The sequence below is a fragment of the Geotrypetes seraphini genome, chromosome 10 (assembly GCF_902459505.1).
Source record: "Geotrypetes seraphini chromosome 10, aGeoSer1.1, whole genome shotgun sequence".
NCBI classification, from domain to species: domain Eukaryota; kingdom Metazoa; phylum Chordata; class Amphibia; order Gymnophiona; family Dermophiidae; genus Geotrypetes; species Geotrypetes seraphini.
The window spans coordinates 78,849,888-78,873,259 of NC_047093.1; the positions used below are offsets into that span (position 1 = coordinate 78,849,888).

Genomic DNA, 23,372 nt, shown 5'->3' on the forward strand with positions numbered 1-23,372 from the left:
TACTTCACTGAAGCCGCAGAAATGCCCTCTATTGACTGGCTAGGTAAAGAGGGTGAGAACCTCAATCTCCACCATTCGGGCCCACTGGCCTCCTCTTAGATGTAATGTCAGCACAAATAACAGGGCCAGGCTGCTGGGCCTCAGAAAAGGGAAGGGATCTCTCCCTTAAAAAAGACCGATACATTCAAAGCAGAAACTGTAGAGGAAAGGCTAAGAATAAAACAGAGTCCCAAAAAATAAGGACCCAGTAGTCCCAGAATGAGAAACAGCAGAAGCAGCACCAGAAATCAGAAACAGAAAAGTGGGAGCACTCACCCGAGGGCCCCTTCACCTCACAGACTCAAAATGGCTGCGGCTGATGCTGCAGAACAAAGAAGGCGAGAGAAACATCGCTGAGCAGGTCAAACATCCTCTGCATAGTAACTTGATGGCCTGGCTGCTTTGGGTTCCAAACTGGACTGCTTTTGTCCTGCCAAGCAGTTTTAAGACCGACTTGAAGTTGCTCCGTGCTTTCCAAAATGCAAGCAGAATCTAACTGTCTCTGCTGCCATACAAGAAATCAGGAAAATGGCCCCATGTTACACCCCAAGAGATAATAAAATCTAAAGGTGTACTCATGCTCTCAGGAAAGCACTGAAGGGCCAGTTTCTATGTCTAGAAGGCAGTAGTTACCCCTTCCAATACATTTGCACAGCAAACACACTGATGCCTGTTAGCTCTTCTTTGATGACTGGACCAGCTCCAGCTGAGATTTTTTTTTTTTTTTTAAGCTGTGAGGATAAAGAGAAAAAACGCAGCAGGAGGAGATGGCGAGGGGAGGAATGATCTTGTGCCCCTAAACTAGGTATTGCCAAAGCTTTAGTTCCCCCAGCTCAACTGAACTAGTCAAACAAGAATATGATATATGATAGAGACTTACAAGATCATAAAGGGCATAGAGAGAGTAGAGAGTAACAGATTCTTTAAACTTTCAAAAAATATAAGAACAAGAGGGCATTCGGAAAAGTTGAAAGGGGACAGATTCAAAACAAATGCCAGGAAGTTCTTCTTTACTCAACGTGTGGTGGACACCTAGAATGCGCTTCCAGAGGACGTAATAGGGCAGAGTACAGTACTGGGGTTTAAGAAAGGATTGGACAATTTCCTGATGGAGAAGGGGATAGAAGGGTATAGATAGAGGATTACTGCACAGGTCCTGGACCTGTTGGGCCGCCGCGTGAGCGGGCTGCTGGGCGCGATGGACCACAGGTCTGACCCAGCGGAGGCACTGCTTATGTTCTTAAATTAAACCAGGAGCTTGGGAAGGCCCATCCACTATCTGCTGAGACAGAGAACAAATCAAGCATCCAAGGAGCATACTATCTTATATGAGAATTCTGTTCTCTATCTCCACTTAATAAACTTGATGGAATAATCCACTTGTCTCTAGTTGCTGATGACAAGAAGCATTTTCATTAGCATGTACAATACATAACTGTCAGGCTGGAACAGGAGTTGGAATGGTGAACGCACTAGAGCCAAAAGTATGTTGAACAGCACAGCATGAGTACAACGTGGGGGCATTTAAAAATCAGAAAAAGTCTTTATCTTTTAATTTCAAAAATTGCCCTATTTTAGACGTTTTTGTGCTCAGTGCGTCTTTCTTTAAGGGCCATTTTCAAGCAATAAAATATCCAAGGGCAAAAAACCACAAGAACAAGCCATTTGGGTGTCTGGGAGCCTACTGTGGGCAGACTTGATGGGCTATGGCCCTTTTCTGCTGTCATCTTCTATGTTTCTATTTTTCTATGTATATACTTCGCCATTGAATTCCTTACAGAGGAAGTAGTTGACAGGACAGGATAATGAAAACTATCTTGGCAGCGATCAAGAGGATGTTGATGGGGGAGCCACCAGTGTTGTAGGCCTAACTGATAGTGCGCAGACTAAAGCAACATTTTCACATTCTCAAACGCTAACTGTGGCAGAAAGTTTTTGGTAAAATATTTGGAAGGGCAAGATGCAGAAAGTGACAGTACATACCAGACTCTGACAATTGTAGATACAATGGCCATTCCTCTTAAAGCAGCAAGCAGGTCCCTGGGTTAGCCTAATGGTCAATGCAGTAAAATATAGAAAAGGGGACACAAGTCTAGCCCATATCCCAGTTTAACTGGTACATTTGTGGTGGAAAGTGCGAGTTCCCCAACCACAAAACACCTATTAAACCCACATATAGGTGACAGCTGTGGTTATAAGGGCTATTGTAGGGATATTTGGTTGGGTACAGCACTTTTTTTTTTCTTCTATTCCTAAATGACTCTGTGTACAATATAAGGGGGTTATGATGTGTACCTGGAACCTTTTATGTGAAGTCCCCCCAACCCAGGCTGCCTCACTACTCTGCTGGGATGTCTGTGTGATCAGTCTAGTAAGACAGTAATAATAATAATAATAACTTTATTCTTCTATACCGCCACAATCTTGCGACTTCTAGGCGGTTTACAATCAGGAGAGCTGGATATGCAGCGAAATACAATATGCAGATAATCAGAGGAAATACAGAGAGCAAAGACCTTAAGACGCATTAGTATAGAGTTACAATTTGTTGAGTAAAATATAAGATGTACATTTTAGAAGATAATTTCCGACAGGACCTGTTAGGAATAACTGGCAGCGAAAAATTACGACAAGATGAAGGTAACATATTATATATACGACAAGATGAAGATAACATATTATATTTATAACAGTGCAGTAAATTCAGGCGGCTTAAGGGGAGGAGAGGGGGGAGCGGGTCAGTTGTTTAGGTATTTCTGGAACAGGTATGTTTTTAGGCGTTTCATAAATTCCCCATAGGTAGTGGGCGAGAGCAGTTGGTCTAGGTCATAGACCATAGAAAAATAGAAACATAGAAGATGACAGCAGAAAAGGGCCATAGCCCATCAAGTCTGCCCACTCTAATGACCCACCCCCCTTGATTTTACCCCCCTAGAGATGTGTATCCCATTTCCTTTTAAAATCTGGCACGCTGCTGGCCTCAATCACCTGAAGTGGAAGTTCATTCCAATGAGCAACCACCCTTTCGGTGAAGAAGAACTTCCTGGTGTCACCATGAAATTTCCCACCCCTGATTTTCAGTGGGTGCCCTCTTGTGGCCGAGGGACCTTTAAGAAAGAAGATATCATCTTCCACCTCGATGCGGCCCGTGATATATTTAAACGTTTCAATCATGTCTCCTCTCTCTGTACGTTTCTCGAGTGAGTATAGCTGCAATCTGTTCAGCCTTTCCAGTTCAAGTCATTCACTTATAATTTCAGGTGAGGTATCTAATTTAAATTCCTGAAATGAAGCAGATGTTTTGCTTTTGCCTGCTGTAGTTTGGTTTGTTGTTAGCAGTATGTCATAAGAACATAAGAAATAACCTTACTAGATAAGACCAATGGGCCATTTAGACCACTATCTCATCTTCACAAGTACTTGTCAAAAATCCAAATAGTAGCAACATTCCATGCTGCTAATCCAAGGCAAGTAGTGAAGCCTTCAATTTTCATATCAAAATCTGGTGAGCTGGCATTTTTAACAGGCATATCGCATGTGGAATAAGCTAGTCCTAGGGCTTTTGTCAGATAGTTTTCTATTGATTTTTGCTTCATGCAACCCCAGGCTTTTTGAACCAAAATGCACAATTTAAGTTCAAGGGCTCCTTCTACTAAGGTGCGCTAGACTTTTTAGCGCACACAGGATATTACTGCACGCTACGCAGCTAGAACTAACGCCAGCTCAATGCTGGCATTAAATTCTAGCGCACGCAGCAATTCAGCACGCGCTATTCCGCACGTTAATGCCCTAACGCACCTTAGTAAATGGAGCCCAAGTCTTTCAGGATTTTTGCAACACTGGATGACTCGAATGATATCATGATGGATATTAGTGCATTTTGATAATTAACTTTACAATCTATATTATTCACTGGTCCAAAAGGTTGTATCTTGGAGGCTGCGTTATCGGGTAGACAGATCACCCAAATCAGTCCATCATTTGACACAAGCAGTTCAAATGAAGAATGCACCAGGCAGTTGTCCAAAATTAACAGTGCTTTGGCAGGAAGTTTCTTCTTGCAAAGATGTTTTTGAAGGGCTAAAACAAAATGCTTATGTAACCAATTTTTGAAGATGCTCCTTGTCATCCAAGCATTTTTGCTGCTCTTGTATATAACTAGCAATTTAGTTTTATTCAAATGCTTAAAGCAGAGAGGGTTACTGAACTGGCTAATTAGAAGCAGTGAATGTTTATGATATAAAATATTCATGTTACCCAAAAAAAAACAACACACCACCTCATGACTCTGCTATTAACTTTTTTTAAAGTGTAATGTTCAATCTTTTTCATAGCTAAAGTTATAAAAGAAGCTTTGTGAATAGCGCTGTCTTGTCACAATTATATATTTGTTCATCGCAATAATTTTCATTGATACATTTTTTAACTGAGATGACAATGCATTTGGATAATCAGCTTTCACCTGAAATGCTGACTTGCAAATTAGCATGATGATTTTTGAAATGCTGTCTAATCTTTACTTGCTTTGAGAGATTAACATTGGTTACCATGTCAATTTTGGTAGCTTGAGTTTGGAGAATAGGCCCACTTATTGGTGTGCCTTTATTTCTCTCTTGCACGAACCACACCTGCAGGAATCTGAACAATGAATAATGCTCTTGATTCATTAACAATTGATATGTAATCCTACTGTAGCTCCCTGCTATTTTCAGTGGGTTAAATGTGTGCACTGAAAGTATTGTTATATGCTGCTCTCTGAATCATTGTGAATGTTTTATGCTGTAAATCGCTTAGTTATAGGTGGTTAAAAATGTTTTGAAATAAACAAACCAACCTCAGGTTTTCCAGAACAGCGCATACACTGTCACTCCTCTATGGTGCAACCTCACCTGGAGTATTGCGTTCAGTTCTGGTTGCTTTATCTCAAGAAAGATACAGCATAACTAGAAAAGGTTCAAAGAAGAGCGACCAAGATGATAAAACGGTTGGAAATCCTCTCTTATGAGGAAAGACTAAAAAGGTTAGGGCTCTTCAGCTTTGAAAAGAGATGGCTGATGGGAGATATGATTGAAATTTACAAAATCCGGAGTGGTATAGAACGGGTACAAGTGGATCGATTTTTTACTCTGTCAAAAATTACAAAGACTTGAGGATACTCAATGAAGTTACAGGGAAATACTTTTAAAACCATAAGGAGGAAATATTTTTTCACTCAGAGAATAGTTAAGCTCTGAAATGCATTGCCTCGGGTTTTTGCAGCCCAAAATACATGACCTTGCATTTCTTAGCATTAAATTTTAGCTGCCAAATTTCACACCATTCTTCAAGCTTTGCCAGGTCTTTCTTCGTATTATTCACACCATCCTGGGTATCTACTCTATTGCAGACATTGGTATCATCCGCAAAGAGGCAAATCTTACCCGACAGCCCTGCAGCAATATCATTTGTAAAAATAATGTTAAAAATAACAGGCCCAAGAACAGAACCTTAAGGCACACCACTGGTAACATCCTTTTCTTCAGAAAGATCTCCATTGATCACTACTTTCTCTCGCCTTCAACTCAACCAGTTCTTGACCCAGCCCGTCACTTTGGGACCCATCCCGAGGGCACTCAGTTTATTTATTAGATGTCTTTGTGGAACATTGTCAAAGACTTTGCTAAAATCTAAAACACCATATCTCCCTCTATCCAATTCTCTGGTCACCCAGTCAAAGAAATTGATCAGATTTGTCTGACAAGATCTACCTCTTGTGAATCCATGTTGCTTCCGGTCCTGTAATCCACAGGATTCCAGAAATTTCACCATTCTCCGTTTTAAAATGGTTTCCATTAATTTGCTTTCCAAAGAAGTCAGATGCACCGGCCTATAATTCCCTACATCTTCCTTACTTCCACTTTTGTGGAGAGGGACCACATCTGCCCTTCTCCAGTCCTCCGGTACCACTCCCGACTCTAGAGACTCGTTGAAAAGGTCAGTCAGTGGAGCCACAAGAACTTCCCTAAATTCCTTCAGCACCCTCAAATGTACACCATCTAGCCCCATCGCTTTGTGTACTTTTATTTTAGCTAGCTCCTCACACACCCCTCTGAAAATCAATCAGTGTCTATCACTCCTCCATTCCTATTCAAGTTTGTCTTCTGTGGTCCTGCTCCCAGTGCTTCATCCGTGAACACAGAACATAAATATTTGTTAAGCAATTCAGCCTTTTCTTTATCAGCTTCTACATATTACTCCCCTCACCTTTGAGTCTCACAATACCACTTCTGTACTTCTTCCTATCACTAATATATCTAAAAAAAAAAAAAAAATCTCCCCATTTTACCATTTCAGCTATTTTTTCTTCCATTTCCATTTTTACTTTCCTGACTACTGGACCAGCCTCTTAACTTTTTCAGATATTTTTGCCTGTCTTCCTCTTTCTATGATCTTTTGTAGTTTATGAAAGCTAACCTCTTATTCCTTACCTTCTCAGCTACTACTTTTGAGAACCAAAGCAGCCTTCTTTCTCTCTTACTTTACTTATTTGCCTCACAAAAAGGTTTGTCGCTCTTACAATTACACTTCTCTCTCCCTCCGTATCTGCGGATTCGCTTATTAGCAATTTTTCGGCTGCTGACTCCGCCCACTAATTTTCGTCACTGAAACTGGTGTTTCACATTGGAAATCACTGCTCCCGGTGGTTCCTGAAGGAAATCGCTGCTCCCGGCGTTGTACAGAGCAAATCTCAGGTTGGATTATTCACAGTTTACTATCTTTTTCAGGTCTATTTTACCGAAAAACCGCGAATAACATGCAAAAAGTTATTTGCGGTTTTTCGGTATTCATGGCTATGTTCTGCCCGCATCCCCCGCGAATACGGAAGGAGAAGTGTACTCCTTTCAGTTTTGCCCACTGCATTTCCACTCCTTCCAGACAATTCCTTGACATATTCCCCCATCTGAACAAAGTTAATTTTTAAAAAAGTCTATAACCTTTGCTTTTGAATGAGCCCTCTATACTCATCTTAATATTAAACCGTACCATTCAGTGATCACTGGATGCCAGATGATCACCCACTATAACATCAGAAATACTTTCCCTGTTCGTAAGCACTAAATCCAGTATGACCTTTTCCTGCGTGGGTTCCACTACCAACTGCTGGAACATAGAGAATCCAGATCTCCCTACTTCTAGAAGACCCTGAAGTAGGGATACCCCAATCAATATCCGGCATGTTAAAATCACCTATTAGTAAAACTTCCCCTTTTTTTTTAGAAATATTCTGAATGTCTACTATTAAATCTCTGTCCACTTCTTCCGTCTGTAAAGGAGACCTGTATATCACACCAATGTAAATATATTCACCATTCCCTCTTTCCAAATTGATCCACAGTGCCTTCCTTGCCCTGCAGATCCGGCAATTGTGTGGCTTTAATATGATCTTTAATGTATAACGCTATTCCCCCCTCCTTTTCTTCCTACTCTGTCTTTCCTGAACAGATTATAGCCCGGTGTAACTACATACTACAGTCATGGTTCTCCATGAACTACGTCTCCGTGATCGCAACTATATCCAACTCATCTTCTTCCATCACAGCTTCTAGATCCAGAATCTTGTTTCCCATACTTTGAGCATTAGTATATACTGCTTTCCAGACATTGCCCCCTTTTCCCATCCGTGTAGAGGTATTCAGTGATTTACTTACCTGAGGGCTTATACTCACCTGGGGGCTCTGATTACCATGCCCCATCACTTCACTAGGAAGGGAGGTGCGCTTGGTCACTTGTGCCAATGCTGAGTCCACCTCTGGTTGGACAAACAGTTGCTCGAAGTCCAAAGCCATAGAATAGAGCCGAGACATAGCTTTGGCCACCTTAAGTGAGTCTTCAGGATTCTCCCACTGTTGGTGACCAAAGAGGTAAGATCTGGGTGTTTCGGAAAAATGTTTGTCCGCGTAGTAGTGTCGCACATTATGGAGCACTGCAAGGTGGAAGGCTGCTGGGCATCAAACTTCAGTATAGACAGGGTGTCAGAAATTACACTGGAGATTGAAGCTGACCTGAAAAGCAGATGCACGGAGGGATCATCACCTTGATCTACCGCTGCACCTGATCCCTCGATACTGGGCCCCGAAAGGGATCCCACATAAACCGTCACAGAAGAGCCCAGTGAAAACAAAGGCATGGAAAGGGACTTCCAATCATTCCAATTCTGCTCTGAAGAATCACTAATACTAGGAGCTAATGTGGTATGAGGCAGGGAAGCCTGCTTGGGAAAAGTATCCTCCCTAGGTGGAGTAGGTGTGCCTATAAGCAGTACAATGCTTCCCGATCCCATTAAATAGACTTTCCATAAAAGGCTGACAAAATCTAAGAAGCCTTGCATTAGGGGGGACCTGAGAATCCTTGCATAACTCCAGACTGCATAAGAGAAGATGCATCTTCCGCCACCACGTTCTTGCATTTTGCCCCATCGCTGCTTGGTTCGTCTGAGCAGAATCTCTTCCCCTTTGACCGATTCTTCCGGGATTTCAGAGGTACCAAGGCCTTGAAAGACTGACTAGGGGCTGAGCCCGAATGTCCCATACCTTCCTCCCACAACACATCGAACATGGCTGTTCCTCAACTGGCAACTTTGCACAGCTGAAGCAGGATCTAGGATTAGAAAGGCCTGGGGCATCCTTCAGAGGCAGTCACTTGTCAAAACAAGCGGTTTTGAAGTAGAAAAAGAGAATTTAAAATCAGATCACTAAAAATCCAAGATGGCTGCCATCAAAAAAATTTGTGCCAAAAACAAATAAAAAATATCTATTTTAGGGTTTTATAGGAGAGGGACCCAAATACTACATAACATAAAAATTTACTTCTATACTGCAGTACCATTGAGTTCTATGCGGTTTACAAAAGAAGAATAAGTTACAATTAGATGAGATGCTTCAGTTACCTAAAAATCTAGCGAACAAGTATGTTTTTAGATGTCTCCTAAACTGTTGATAAGTACTAGAGTTCGCAATTAAAGAGTTCAGATCATTATTCCAGGATGCTGCCTGATAGGACAGAAGGCATTGATGATATTTTTACAATTTGCATCCTTTAACAGATGGAAAAGTAAAAAGAACATGTGAGCGTCTAAAATGTTTTGGATTAACAAATATGAACGAATCCACTAGATAGCTAGTTATAACACCAGAAGATACCTTGAACCATAAACAACCAAACTTAAATTTCACATGGGCCTCAACCAGCAGTTAAAGCAGTTCATGAAGAAAAGGAGCGATATGATTGGACTTTTTCAAGTTAAAAATCAATTGGACTGCTGCGTTCTGGATAACATGCAATCTGTAAAGACTTTTTTTTTTGAGTACCAGCAAAATAAACAATATTACAAATTAAACAAAATAAACAATATTACGATAGTCCAGAGATTGTATTAACAATCTAAATGATGAAACAGCAATATATGCTAATAGTATGCAATTTCCATAACATGTGGAAACCTTTCCGTACCAACCTGGTTCTTCATGGTCACATTCTAGTCCAAAATTACTAGACTGAATGCTATAACCTATCCTGTTCAATGTCAGACCCCCCCCCCCCTATGTTTCCCATAGGGAATAATGGGAGACTTGCTGTATTTTCAGGTGCCTGTTTGTCTGAATCAGCCTGGCTGCCAGGAAAGGATTTTTGCCTCAAAAATTGTTCAGATCCTCAACTGTCAAAAGAAATCTTCTGGCAACCGGCTGGATGGACCACAGTTACAGACGTCCACCCCTGGGATTCCTCACACAGTTATGGGGGGAGAAATTATGCAGCCGGCTCCCTGATACCCTTAGGGTTCTTACTCAGAAGCCACACAGTCTGTGCTCAAGACTCTGACCGAATCAGCAGACGAGCCGCTCCTGAAGAGACCAAAGAAGGCTGGCTCCACAGGAACTCTGAGAGATTGTTCTGGGAGCAGCAGTCCTCCCACATGGGACGGCGTCCTTTCCCCGATGGAGTATGCCCAAGCAGGGGCTCTCAAAAATCCAGCGGAAAAAAACAAAAACAATAAAGAAAAACCCCCAACAGAGCAGAGCAAAACAAACCTTCTGAGTGCGCTTGCTGAAGGAATAAATGAGGGGGTACCTCAAGTTCTTTAAAGGGTTATCCTTTTACACTTCATGGGAAATGGGAATCAACATGTGTATCTACAACATAACCTACGGTTCAGACCACTAGACACATTTCACTAGAATGAAAAGGCAGTAGGGCGATGAGCGATGAGAAAGCCAACAAGCCTGGGACAAATTCAAAATGAATGGAAATATATGATATGCCATGTCTATTACATTGTCAATAATCAGAGAACTGAAATGCATATTTGCAGACATGAAAGTGAAAAAGTCTCCCATTTTCATGAATCTAATTAAACCAGGGGGGGCTACAGTGCTGACATCCATTAGGATCCCATACAGAAACTGCAGTGTTACAAGTCATGCATGAACAAAGTGCTAAAAATGAAGAATGTACTCACAAAAAAAATATTTCAAAACCGCTGGGGCAGTCATAATAAGGAATAAATGTTTCCTACTTGATAAAAATGAAAACGTATAAATAAACCAAAAAGAAAAGAAGCAGGAATAAACAATAAGAGGGATTAAAAGGTACAAGAAACTGACAAGTTCGGCTCTTTACGAAGCTAGCTATTCCTGCTGCTTTAATAAGATAAGGGATGTCATTCCAAATGTAAGTACAGCTACTTTACAGCTTTTGTGAGGTTTACCCACCAAGGGAAAGAAATACCATCTCTAACTCCCAGCTCACAAATTCAGTTAAGATGCTGGTTTTTATCACTTAAAACAATAGCGCTAGCAGAGCAGCAGAATCTGCATCGCAGGCTGCTTTTCCAGTTCCACCTGTAATCCCTGCTGATGCGGCAGCATTGCACAACACAGATCCTAAGGGAAAATACAAACTGCCTGACCTAGATTCTGTGCATGCTTTGAAGATGTAAAGTGGAGCATCCCCAAATCCTTCCACATGCTCTGTTCTACGTATATACTTTCAGTTGCAACTTCATTAGCAATTGTATGCTGTTTCTCTTTGGGATCTCTCTTTTTTTGGTGGAGCAACTCAGAATTGCTTATTGGCTCGTCATCCTCAAACCTCTCTCTCAGGGTAGGTGTATTTAAGAGAGTTAATTTTGCATATAACATGACAAGAATAAATTCCACTAATCACTGGGTACAATTTCAGTCTTCAAATTTACTGCTAGTACTCTTCTTAATACTCATATTCTAGTTTGAGATAGTCTGTGATGACATGACTTTACCTTCTCCTCATACCTCCTCCCATCCTATGTTGCAGATATATGCACAAGCAAGACAAAATGCCAATACACAGTTTTGCAAACACCAATTTTGTCCGCTGCTTGTCATTTCTTTATTTTAGCACATATTCCACCTCTGCTCCTCTTCTTCAACAAAGCTGGCAAAAGTTGTGTGTCCTATAGACTTACAGTAAGAGGAGAAGCAGGCATAAAATCCCTATTAGCCCTGGCCAACAAAGACACAGCCAGAGCACTAGTGAGGCACGTAACTGATGTCCACAATGTTCTCCTGATTGTTTCCTGATGCCAGTTTCATTGGTGACTTTTCTGGTTGATTTGCTTTGGTCTTGTAGTTGAGCAGCAGCAGTTGCATCATCTCCTTCAGTGTTGTAATCCTGAGTTTTGCTTGAAGGAAGCATCAATTGATTCTGAAGCAAACGGCGACTCTGCAATTACTTATGAGTAAGGGCACAAGCTCCTCTGGTCAATCTAAAGCTGGTACGGTAGAGTCCGGATCAATGTTATTGTGGATGAGTTTGTCTTTTACAAAGAGTAATAAATATTCACATCAAGAACATCCTTTCAAGTTTCAAGTTTATTTAAAAATTTGATTTAATGGCCAAAATCCAAATCCAATGCGATTTACACATAGCTATAAAATCAGGGTAAAAAGAAAAAATCACAGTTCTTGAACCAAACAATTGGTACAATTTTAACAAAACAATACATGAGAAAAAGGGGAGGAAAAAAAAAGACAGGATTAAATACAATTCATAAACAAATAAAAAAAGGGATAGATAGTGAAACAAGAGGTTGGGAAAGGTTACCCTCTTAATTTTTGCTTACCAGCACTATTAGTCTGCTGTGAAGTATCCTAATTTAACAGAATTTGAATGACTCAGTTAAAGGCGTCCTTAAAAAGCCAACTTTTCAGAAGACTTTTAAAAACTTACTATACTTTCCACAGCATCTTTTGTGCTTTGGGAATTTTCCTTGCTTACTGTGGAATACATGAGTTGCTGTTGTGTTCCATGATCACACAGTGCACAAGGGAAGCAAAGACGCCATTGCCTCCCTTGCTCTGCAGTGACATAGTGAGAAGGGCAGAAGTTCTAGGGTGTGTGTCACATTTCCAGCTAAGAGTGCTCCTGGAAAAAGCTAATCCCTTAAACATCTTAAGACTTCCATCAAAACCCCAGTATTGAACTCAGTCTTCTAAGTCTGCACACTTCTCTGCATCTGTGCTTATTTCTTCATTACCGGGGATTTAAACACAAAGATTTAACAAGGGTAGGGTTACCAGACGTCTGAATCTACCTGGACATGTCCTCTTTTTAAGAGGACTGTCCAGGCATCCAGATGGCTTTTCAAAACCCGGCACTTTGTCTAGGTTTTGAAAAGCTTCAAGCTCGGGGCTGCTTCTGCTTCTGGAGGTCATCTGCACATGTGCGGATGCAATGCAATAATGTCACATGCATCACTCCTGTGCATGCTCGGAGGTCCTCCAGACATGGCTCCAAGCTCGAGAAGAGGTTTGGGGAATGGGGTGTGACATGGCCGAACAGGGCAGGCCGGGGAGGTGGAGGTCACATTTCCAGATTTTACAACCCTAACTCAGGGGCTTTGTGCACTCAACTTGTGCAAAACTCTTTCTTACTGTAGGGAACCCAAATGCAGAGTGAGGTGCAGTGGTTAAAGCTACAGCCTCAGCACCCTGAGGTTGTGGGTTCAAACCCATGCTGCTCCTTGTGACCCTGGGCAAGTCACTGAGGCCTAGATTCACTAACTATAGTGTTTCAATCGCTGTTGGCCGATTCTCTGGCCAATTTTCCAACAGCAATTGATTCACTATTAAGTTTGGATGCACGGAGGTGCAAATCATTTGCATGCAAACTCCCCGACTCAATTGCTTAGTGAGTGATTGAGTCGAGGCAGAGCCCTGACTAGTGACAGGAGAAGCGGTCACTGCTGTCAGGGCTCCCTTCCTCCCAACGCTTTAAAAAAAAAAAAAAAAATGGCAGAAGGGATGCTGACTCCCTCCTGCCACTGGCACACCTTCCTCCCACCCCCCCCCCCAAAACAATGGCCAGTCAGGGACTTCCTTAGACTCCTCTCTAAGGAAGTTCCCGATTGGCTCAGGTGCCTCAGGCCCCTCCCAAGGGAAGAGTCGAGTTGCCTGAGCCAATCAGGGCCTTAGGCCCCTCCACGTGCATCAGATGATACATCAGGACATGGCCTAAGCCGTCATTGCTGCGCAGGAGGCTGGAGGAGCAGGAGGGACTGAGCACCCCTTCTGCTTCCAACTTTTGGCCAATTAGGGACTTCCTTAGGCTCAGCCCTAAGGAAGTTCCTGATTGGCTTAGGTGCCTCCCAAGGGAGGAGTCCAAGGTACCTGAGCCAATCAGGGCCTTAGGCCCCTCCCCATGCATCAGATGATGCATCAGGGTGTGGCCTAAGGCCATCATTGCTGGGCAGGAGGCCAGAGGGGCAGGAGGGACTGAGCACCCCTCCTGCTTCCAACTTTTCAAGGTACTGGGAGGGGGCATCCCTCCTGCCATTTGTTTTGGGGGAGGAGGGTGGGAGGAAGAAGCGCTGATGGCAGGAGGGAGTCGGCATCCCTCCTGCCATAAATTTAAGCGCGGGTCGGGTGTTTGGCGGTCAGGCATTTTCAGACGGCCATGGCCACCCATGGCAGGAGGGACCGGGCAACCCTTCTGTCATTTGAAGGTGGGGTGGGGGAGCGTTTTGACAGGTCTCTGCCTGTCTTTTATTCTTTTTTTCATGGGGCAGATATTTTGCATGTGTAACACACTCAAAATATCTGTGCCATGGGAAAAAAATGAATAAACAAGACAGGCAGACCTGTCGGTAACACAGTTACTGACAGGTGTGCAGCAATCGTGTTTTAGGATAGTAAAACCCGATTCAAAACAGCCAAGCAATTGTTAGTGAATCAATCGCTTGGCTATTTTGCATGGGGTTTTACTAATTTGTATAGGTTGGATTGGATCAGATAGGTTGATCGGGCAGATAGATTGATCGGGCTTCTACTCCCTTCAATACACTTGAACCTTCACCTTCCCCCCCCCAAGGTACCCTCCAAACCAATTAACTCCCCTGACCGGTATGTTTTTTCCCTGTAAAAAAAAAAAGAAAATTGTACACTCTTGTATATTCCATGTACTATACTCCTTGTATATTCCTTGCATATTCCTTGTATTATATTCCTTGTAAACTCCTTGTATACTCCTTGTATATTCCTACTGATGTTATTTTATGTCGACTTCATTGACCTGAGCTCTCCAAAAAAAATTGTTAAATTCCTGTGAACTTCAACGACATGTACATTCCAAAAAATTGTTAATTCCAATGTTATTTTTGTGTGTAATCTTATTAACTGCTGTGAACCGCCTAGAACTCTCTGGGTATGGCGGTATACAAAATAAAGTTATTATTATTATATTTAGCGATTCATGTCGGGGTACGATCGCAAAGCCAGTTAAACTGGTTTTGCAATTGTCGGTACAGGATCAAAAGGTTTTATGAATCCAGCCCATAATCCCCCCCCCCCAAATTGCCCCAGGTACATCAGATAGATTGTGAGCCCGCTGGGAAACAATGCTTGGGTACCTGAATAAATAAATGTAAACAGCTCTGAGCTCCTCTGGGAGAGCGGTATAGAAAATTGAATGAATAAAAAAGTAACTGTAGGCCAAGGTACACAAAGTTGTCTCTAGTATTAGAAGAAACCCCTATATGGAGATGCAAAGCATATACTACAAAATAAAATTCACTCCCGATCTAGACATATGGGTTTCGTGTAGGAATTTGCATGCCTATCCAAATCTTATCTTTCATAATAGCGTTAAAGTTCCAAATTGCTGTACCATGCAAGTTTCCCCTAGTGCTCTTTTAGATCTACCAAAATTCTTACTTCCTGTTTAAAGAAGCACAGCTCTTAATTCGTGGACAGAGCAACCTAAGGATCTACGCTAGACAACTGCCACTAGGATACGCACTGTATTGCTGTAAACACTTAGTTATATAATCTTTGTTAACTCAGATCCTATATGTATATTGCTTTGTTCTGGTAGCACCAATACAAAGTATCACCTACCGACACTAAGGCTATCGCACTACTACTTTCTATGGAAAATAAAATTCCTCTGTCGCCCACATGGTCCAGAACAGATAAGATAGCACACTGCCAACACATAACCGGACCTAGCGCGCGCACTTCGATTGCATAAAACGATCGCCCGCCCGCCCGCAGACAACTCCGCAACCTGCTCCACGCAGGTGTCGGTGAGCGTAAGGATACGCCGCGCTCCCTTCCCTTTCAGCCACATAGGTCAAGAACGCGAGCACCAACCCGAGGAGCGCTGCCAAGCCTCTGGCGTCGCCAACTCAGGTGCAGCAAACGAACCAGGAGACGGAGGAAAGGGGGAGTGACCTCGTCTGCCTCTCTCCCCTCCTCCCCCCGCGGCGCGAGGGACTCGGCGTTCAGCTTCGGCCTATCCGAGGCTACGGCGCGGTCACATGACCACAACCTCGTCGGAACCCCGTCTCCACACCGGTTTCTAGCAGCACCACCAGTCTGCAGAGCGAGAGAAAGGAAAAAAGACGAGCAGGGAACGCGGTGCCGGCTCAAAGGGTAGGACGCGCTTTCTTTTTCCGGCATAATTTTCGGATCTCGTCGCGTGTTTCTCCTTCCCCCGCCCCCTTTATCCCAAGGCGCTGAATACGGCGAAGAAATATGTGCGGGTAGGGGGTGGAAAGCGGCAAAACTGGATTCGTGCCTCAGACGGCGGTGGGTCCTGGTCTGGATCAGTTCGTGTGAGTCCGGCAGAGTAGCTGTGGAAGGGGGTGCGCGTCCTTACGTATATACTCTGGAATTTTGTTGTTCGTTAAATCTCTTTCTTCTACGTGTCTCGGGTGAGAACCGGGAGGGGGGGGGGGTTCCTGCGCCCGGCGGTTGGGACTAAAATGGATGTGGTTGAGGCGGCAGCAGTTTACTTGTCCTGCGACGCCTTCACATTTTTTGCCTACGCTATTGATAGGTATTTTTTTGAGTTGGTTTTTTTTTTTTTTTAAATTATTATTGTTGTTACCTTTTTCTTCCTCGGGCGTCAGATGTGCCTTCTCGGGACGAGCTGGGTTCATAACCGCACACAGATCTCCCCCGTCCGTCAGTTCCACCTCGGCTACACTTGAACCGTGAGAGGGTTCTGGCAGGAGAATGAGCTGAGGCCCGAGATCTCATTTTCAAGAGTACGGCGGAGTGTGCCCTTGGTTCTTCGCCCTCACTCCCTCTCTCCTGCGGTCCCTGGTCCGTGTTCATGTTTGTTTGTTTGGACGCGTTGCCCTTGTGCGAGATTGTGAGCCGCACTATGAATAGGGATTTGTTCTCCTGGCGCCTGCGCACTGCCACCCCTAGCAGGTTTCCTGCCAGATGGTGTTCTTGAGAGACCACAGTGGGGCTCACATGTTGTTGCTACTGGGAACTACCTTTGGGATGCTGATCTTTAGCGATGCATGAATCACTTGTTGTTGGGTTTTCTTTTTCTGTATAATAATGTATATTTTGTTTATCATAATATAAAAGGAGAGGGTCGGTTGGTTATCTTTTCATGCTGTTTGTAAGCAGAATCAGAAATAGCTGGGCGAAATACCTGGTGCTGCTAAAGTCAAAGGAAATACCTATAAACACTAAACATCTGTGTTTTGGTTTTTAATTTAAAAAATGAACTATTATAATTTTTTTTCCGATTGGAGGTTTTAATGTGCAGGGAAATTACAACTTATTAGTTGGTACTATTATTGGATAAACAAAAATGTTAGTAGTGGGTAGCACTTAATTTTCAAGGTGAATAGCTAAGTACAACTAAATGAACTGATTTCTGGTGTACAATATAACCATACTGTAATTTTACGTTTGAACCACCTCATTTGAAAAGTACCATGGTAAGGTGCCAGTTTGTAAACTTTAATGTCCAAGTTGTTTTTTTTACATCAGTCTGGCTGTAAAAAGGCCAGATTTTCAGTGTATCCTTAATGCATAAGAGATTAGGCATACAGTAGAGGTATTAATTCATGCAGATCTCCTGTATGTTTTTATTGGGATTGATGCTTGTTGGGGATTAGTGAATAGTAGTACTATTTTTAGTGTAACATTTTGTATTGTAGGTTTAATTCTGAAATACTAGTATTTGCAGTGTATGGAACTGTGGAAAATTAAATTGAGCGTACTTAAAAACATAATGCCTAGTGTATATTATGAGGTTCGTTTTTATGATGTTTATAAGCTAAAATGTATTGGTATTAAATACAAGACTAATATTTATTCATTGGGCTTTATCAGGAATCTTTATGAAGATTCATTTACGCAAGATGGTATACAGCAGGCACAGCTTGACACCTTTATGGTTTAATCTGCTCTTAAAAATCTGCCTGATATTTTCTTTATAGTTTTTAAATGTAATTTCAGATGCTTTTTTATGTGTGTGCTGGGATTATACTGATTCTCATTTTATGTTGCATTGATTTTGAGAAATATTAATTAACTGTTATGAAGTTAAACTTTGAAATATGTCAAGATAAGGAACTTATCATTGTAAACTGGCTGACTAAGGAATGCAGTTTGCCATTTAGATTTTATTTGAATCTGTTTTATTTTTACTAATGCTACCTAAATTTTCCCACACCATTCATAAAATGGTACAAAAAGGACCTTGTCCTCCCAGATGTGGAAAATGTTAAAGTCTCGTTGTGGAAAATGTTAAAGTCTCGAGTGGCTTACTGTCAGCAGAAAGTCTGTGTGCCAGCCTTCCTTTGAGGTTGTGTGAAAGAGTCCAAATGGATTTACAAATTAAGCATCTGTAATATTTAATCATTTTTTCCTCCAGAATTAATACTTAACAAGAAGTGAAAAGAAAATCAATTAGAATCATCCTGGTCTTATTAGTGATGCAGTAGGGCTTTAAAATATTCTTGTAAGGAAAACAAAATTCTATAAAAAGTTTGTAATTGTTTCAGAAAATGTAGGTCATACGAGCAAAATATGGTTGAGTACTTTTAATTTTTAGAGACTGTTATTGAACATAACTTTTTTTTTTTCCAAATTAAAGTATACACCTCTTTAGTTTTAGGGGCAGTTTCTTCAAGTGGGGTTAGTTTTGGCTTTGTATACCACACAGTAGCATATTCAGATCTATCTCATACATATTTATTGTAGCTATTTTGAAAATCTGACTGGATAGATGTGACTAGTAGACAAATTGGTTTGATAACATAGTTCCATTTGGAATTACAGTTATTAGATCATCATTCAGCTGAATTCTTAATTTTTGAAAGTAGATTTATATATATGTAATAGTGAAATCCAAATATAACACCTGTCCAGTACTAGTTTGTAGTGCAAGGCAAACTAGATTCAGGTACAGTGGATATTTCTTCTGTCCTCAGAGAGTAATTGGAGAGAAATATAAGTTTTCAGTTACGTACATAGCTCACATATTTTTGTAAATACAGAGAAAAAGCAAAGGCCTATAATTTTGAAGAATTTTCTTTTTGTTTAAAGTTGTTCACAAACAGCTGCAAATTCTGAAACACTTCAGATTTGTTAGCTCTTCTGCTGAGTCTTCAGATTCTGCAGTAAGTGCTTGGATAGCATATTGTTTTAGTACCATATGTTCATCAGCGTGGATGAATATAAAGAGAGATTTGCTTTATATACTGGCACAGTGTTTTCTTTCCCATTTATCAGTCTTGCTTTACTGATATTATCTAACTGGTTAGATTTCTGTTTTTCAGGGGTGGAGGATCCAGGCTATAGTATTTAGGGCCTGATTCTAGTAACAGCGCCGTAAGTTAGGTGGCTGTAGGCGCCCTACCGCTGCCTAACTTGTTTTAATTGGTGTTAATCGGCACAGTAATTGACTGAGTTGTTTAAAACCATTTAAAAAGTCATTATTAAAAAATGCAGGCATCCACAGGTGCCTACAAAAAAAGATGCTGAAATCGCATCTGCAGAGGCCTACGTTACCAGCGCCTATGTTAGACGTAAGCCATGATTCTCTTAATGGCACCTAAATGTGATTGACACGTGGCTGGTGCTATTTTTGGAGGCGCCGGCTGATGTATGTGTGCCATACTTTTGTTTAGTGTTACTTGGTATACCTTTCCCCCCCAAGCAAATCTTTTAAAGGGGTTCCAGAGCTGATCTGGGAAATTATAGACTGGTAAGCCTGAAGTCAGTGCCAGGTATGATAGAAACTGTTGTAAGGAATAAACTAACTGAACACAGACATGGTATAATGGGACAAAGCCAACATAGATTTGCCCAGGGAAAATCTTGATTCACATACCGGTAGTTGCTTCATTACTTTGAAAGAGTGAATAAATGTGTATATAAGAGTGAGACAGGTGATGATAGTGTATCTAGATTTTAAGAAAACTTCTGACAAAATCCCTCATGGGAGATTCCTGAGAATTAAAGCCATGGGATTGGTGGCACTTTCAGTTTTAGATTGGGAACTATGTAAAACAGGGGTGTCAAAGTCCCTCCTCGAGGGCCGGAATCCAGTCGGGTTTTCTGGATTTCCCCAATGAATATGCATTGAAAGCAGTGCATGCAAATAGATCTCATGCAGATTCATTGGGGAAATCCTGAAAACCCGACTGGATTCTGGCCCTCGAGGACCGACTTTGACACCTGTGATGTAAAAGATAAACAGAGGGTAGGGTTGCAGCCATACTCCAAGGCTGCAGCCTGCACTGGGCCTTTTCTTCTGACTCAACCCTCCCCCTTCTGATGTGCTTCCTGTTTTCAGCTCATCCTTTATCAGAGCTAATTGGGAACTTTTGATAGCTTCAAATGTGTGTACAGAATCAAAAGCTGTGGAGTCTCTGGTGTCATTAGTTTGCTGGTGGATGGTCAGTGGAGACCTTGATGGGGAAATGGTGCAAGATGGCATCAGAAACGGTGATGATAAGAGGCAGATCAACCCAAAACTCCAAAAATTGTTCCTCTTATTGTGGCAAAAATAGAGGGGGTGTCAACATAGGCTAAATGTTTACCTACATGTTAGAGTACAGTCTAAAAAAGTCCCTTATATTGAGATGCCTAAGGACTTCATGAGGAAAGCCAAGTAGACAAGGCTGACGCAGTTCGTTCTGTCAGCGAGTCGCAAGAGCCAGGTTCCAGAGGTTGATCTACTAGCTTCACTGTCTTCGTCTCCTCTGCTGGTCCATCAAATGTATGATTTTAGTTAATGTCTTTTACTGTATTTATTTATTTCCCAGGAGAACTCAGAATGGGTTACAAGTTTACATATCTAATAAAGCCAGGTGAAATATAACATGACAAACATGGCACAGTATAACACAGCATGACGAGTATTGCATGATAAACATAGGATGTCAGCTTAGCATGACAGGCAGTCATATATACAAGCATAGCATAATATAAGCATAGTATTACAAACATAGCAAACAGAGAATGGCAGACACAGTATAAAATTGCTTATTATTGATGTACTAGTCTTTAAGCCCGTTACATTAATGGGTGCTAGAATAGATGTATGTGTCTGTTTTTCTTTCTCTCTCCTTGGCCGCTGTCTGTCTCTTTCTTTCTGTCTCTCTCTTTCCTCGGCTGTCCACCACCACCCCTTGCCTGCTCCCCCTGTCCAGCAGTAGCCCTTCTCCCTTCCTTTTACCTCCCCCGTGTCCAGCAGCACCCCTTCCCTGCTCCTCCTGTCCAGCAGCCCTTCTCCCTTTGTTTTACCTCCCCCCTGTCCAGCAGCAGCCCTTCTCCCTTTGTTTTACCTCCCCCCGTCCAGCAGCACTTCCCCACTGTCCAGCAGTAGGCCTTCTCCCTTCCTTTTACATCCCCCCTGTCCAGCTGCACCTCTTTCCTGCTCCCCCTTGTCCAGCAGTAGGCCTTCTCCCTTACTTTAACCTCCCCCCCTGTCCAGCAGCACCCCTCCCCTGCTTCCCCTGTCCAGCATCACCCCTTCTACTTTTGTTTTACCTCCCCCCTGTCCAGCAGCACCTCTTGCCTGCTTCCCCTGTCCAGCAGTAGGCCTTCTCCCTTTTACAAGATCATGAAGGGCATGGAGAAAGTGGAGAGAGACAGATTCTTCAAACGTTCAAAAACTACAAGAACGAGAAAAAATTCAGAAAAATTAAGAGGGGACAGATTCAGAACCAATTCTAGGAAGTTCTTCACCCAAAGGGTGGTGGACACCTGGAATGTGCTTCCAGAGGGTGTGATAGGACGGAGTACGTTTTTGGGGTTCAAGAAGGGATTAGATAATTTCCTGAAGGAAAAGTGGATAAAAGGATTACTATACAGGTCCTAGACCTGATGGGCCGCCGCGTGAGTGGACTGCTGGGCGTGATGGACCTCTGGGCTGACCCAGCAGAGGCACTTCTTTTGTTCTTTTATCTCCCCCCTGTCCAGCAGCACCTTTTACCTGATCCCCCTGTCCAGTAGTAGGCCTTCTCCTTTCCCTGCTCCTCATGTCCAGCATCCGCTAGCCCGGGCAGCCTCAGGGCTTTTGCTAGGCCGGTCTACCTCGCACTGTTGAAGTGGGCCGGCTTAGCAAATGCCCCGCGGCTGCTGCATTTGCTGGTTCGGGGGTGAGAAGAGGCGCCACCGCTGCTCAAATCGCTGCACATGCCGAAAGCAGTCACAAGCCACCCCACGTGCCTGAAATTGAATTCGGCATGGAGGCACACATCACACTGTCAGGGAACATGGCATTGTAAGTGCGCATTCGCACTTAGGGTTTTATTATAAAGGATAATGCAGTTTTATTTACCTGTATTTTGTGTATGTTTCTTTTAGTAACTTAGTACTTTAATGTAACTGCAGATAATTTGTATTCATTATACAGTATTTTTTTCAAATCACCTAACAAAAATTCAAGCAGGAACCTACCTCTGTATTTCTTATAGGAACAGTGCATCACCTTTTTGCAGTTTGCATATATTTTTTTGGAACCATTACATTACATTACGGATTTCTATTCCGCCATTACCTTGCAGTTCAAGGCGGATTACAAAAGAATTATCCAAGATGTATTACAACAAGAATTTACAAAAAAAAAAAAAAATTGGTCATTTTCAAAAAGAGTAAGAAATGGGTAAGGTTATTTGTTTGGGGTAGTTGGCTTTAGTGAGAGGTGGAGTTTGAGACTTGCGGTATTATTTCTTTTTTCAGAGTTTTCTTGAAGAGTATGGTCTTTATTTCTTTTCTAAAAGTCTTGTAGTCAAGGGATGCCGTCAGTAGATTGGCGATTTGGTTGTCTAGTTTGGCTGCTTGAGTGGCCAGGAGGCCATCATATAGTTTTTTCCGTTTGACCTCCTTAATTGGGGGGTATGAGAATGGGGTGTGAGTTTTCCTATGTCTGGTTGCGGTGTTGTGGATGAGGCGGTTATTCAGGTAGTTTGGACTGTCTCCGTATAAAGTCTTAAATAGTAGGCAGTAGAATTTAAATTGTATTCTTGCTGGGATTGGAAGCCAGTGCGATTGGAGATATGCTTCTGTAATGTGATCATGTTTCTTTAATGAGTAGATGAGTCTTAGTGCTGTGTTTTGGATAGTTTGTAGTTGTTTTGTTATGGTTGTAGGGCATGGGAGGTAGAGGATATTACAATAGTCAAGTAGGCCTAGTATTAAGGACTGAACTATGAGCTGGAATTGAGTTTTCTCGAAGAATTTCCGAACTTGTCTTAAGTTTCTCATGACTAAGAATGACTTTTGTATTGTTTTATTGATTTGCGGTTGCATGGTGCAGCATCTGTCGATAGTTATTCCTAGCAGTTTTAGGGTGGTTTGTATGGGGTAGTTGATTGCGTTAATTTCAATGTTGGTTATGGTTGGTATTTTGTTGTTTTCTAGGAGGATGAATTTCGTTTTATCTGGGTTCAATTTCAGTTTGTGATCTTTCATCTAGGTTGCTATTGATTTTAGTGTTTGGTATATTGTGTTCGTCATGGAGAGTTCAGGTTGAACGAAGGGTATGAGAATGGTAATGTC

At 42.1% G+C, this 23,372-nt stretch overlaps 2 protein-coding genes across 12 annotated transcripts in view; one reads left to right on the plus strand and one right to left on the minus strand.

Moving 5' to 3' along the window:
* LOC117367420 overlaps window positions 1–16,675 on the minus strand; it is a 56,042-nt gene extending 39,367 nt beyond the window's left edge. For all 3 annotated transcript variants that reach the window (XM_033959936.1, XM_033959934.1, XM_033959933.1), the window contains exon 1: window positions 16,441–16,675. In XM_033959936.1, the coding sequence (XP_033815827.1) occupies window positions 16,441–16,670 (230 nt within the window). In that variant the 5' untranslated portion in view covers window positions 16,671–16,675. The remainder of the gene's footprint in view (window positions 1–16,440) is intronic.
* STRBP (spermatid perinuclear RNA binding protein) overlaps window positions 15,646–23,372 on the plus strand; it is a 307,353-nt gene continuing 299,626 nt past the window's right edge. For 2 of the 9 annotated variants that reach the window (XM_033959924.1, XM_033959927.1), the window contains exon 1: window positions 15,759–15,983. The gene's annotated coding sequence lies outside the window, so the exon portion shown is untranslated. The other 7 variants (XM_033959930.1, XM_033959931.1, XM_033959929.1 and 4 more) reach the window with 5 other exon arrangements.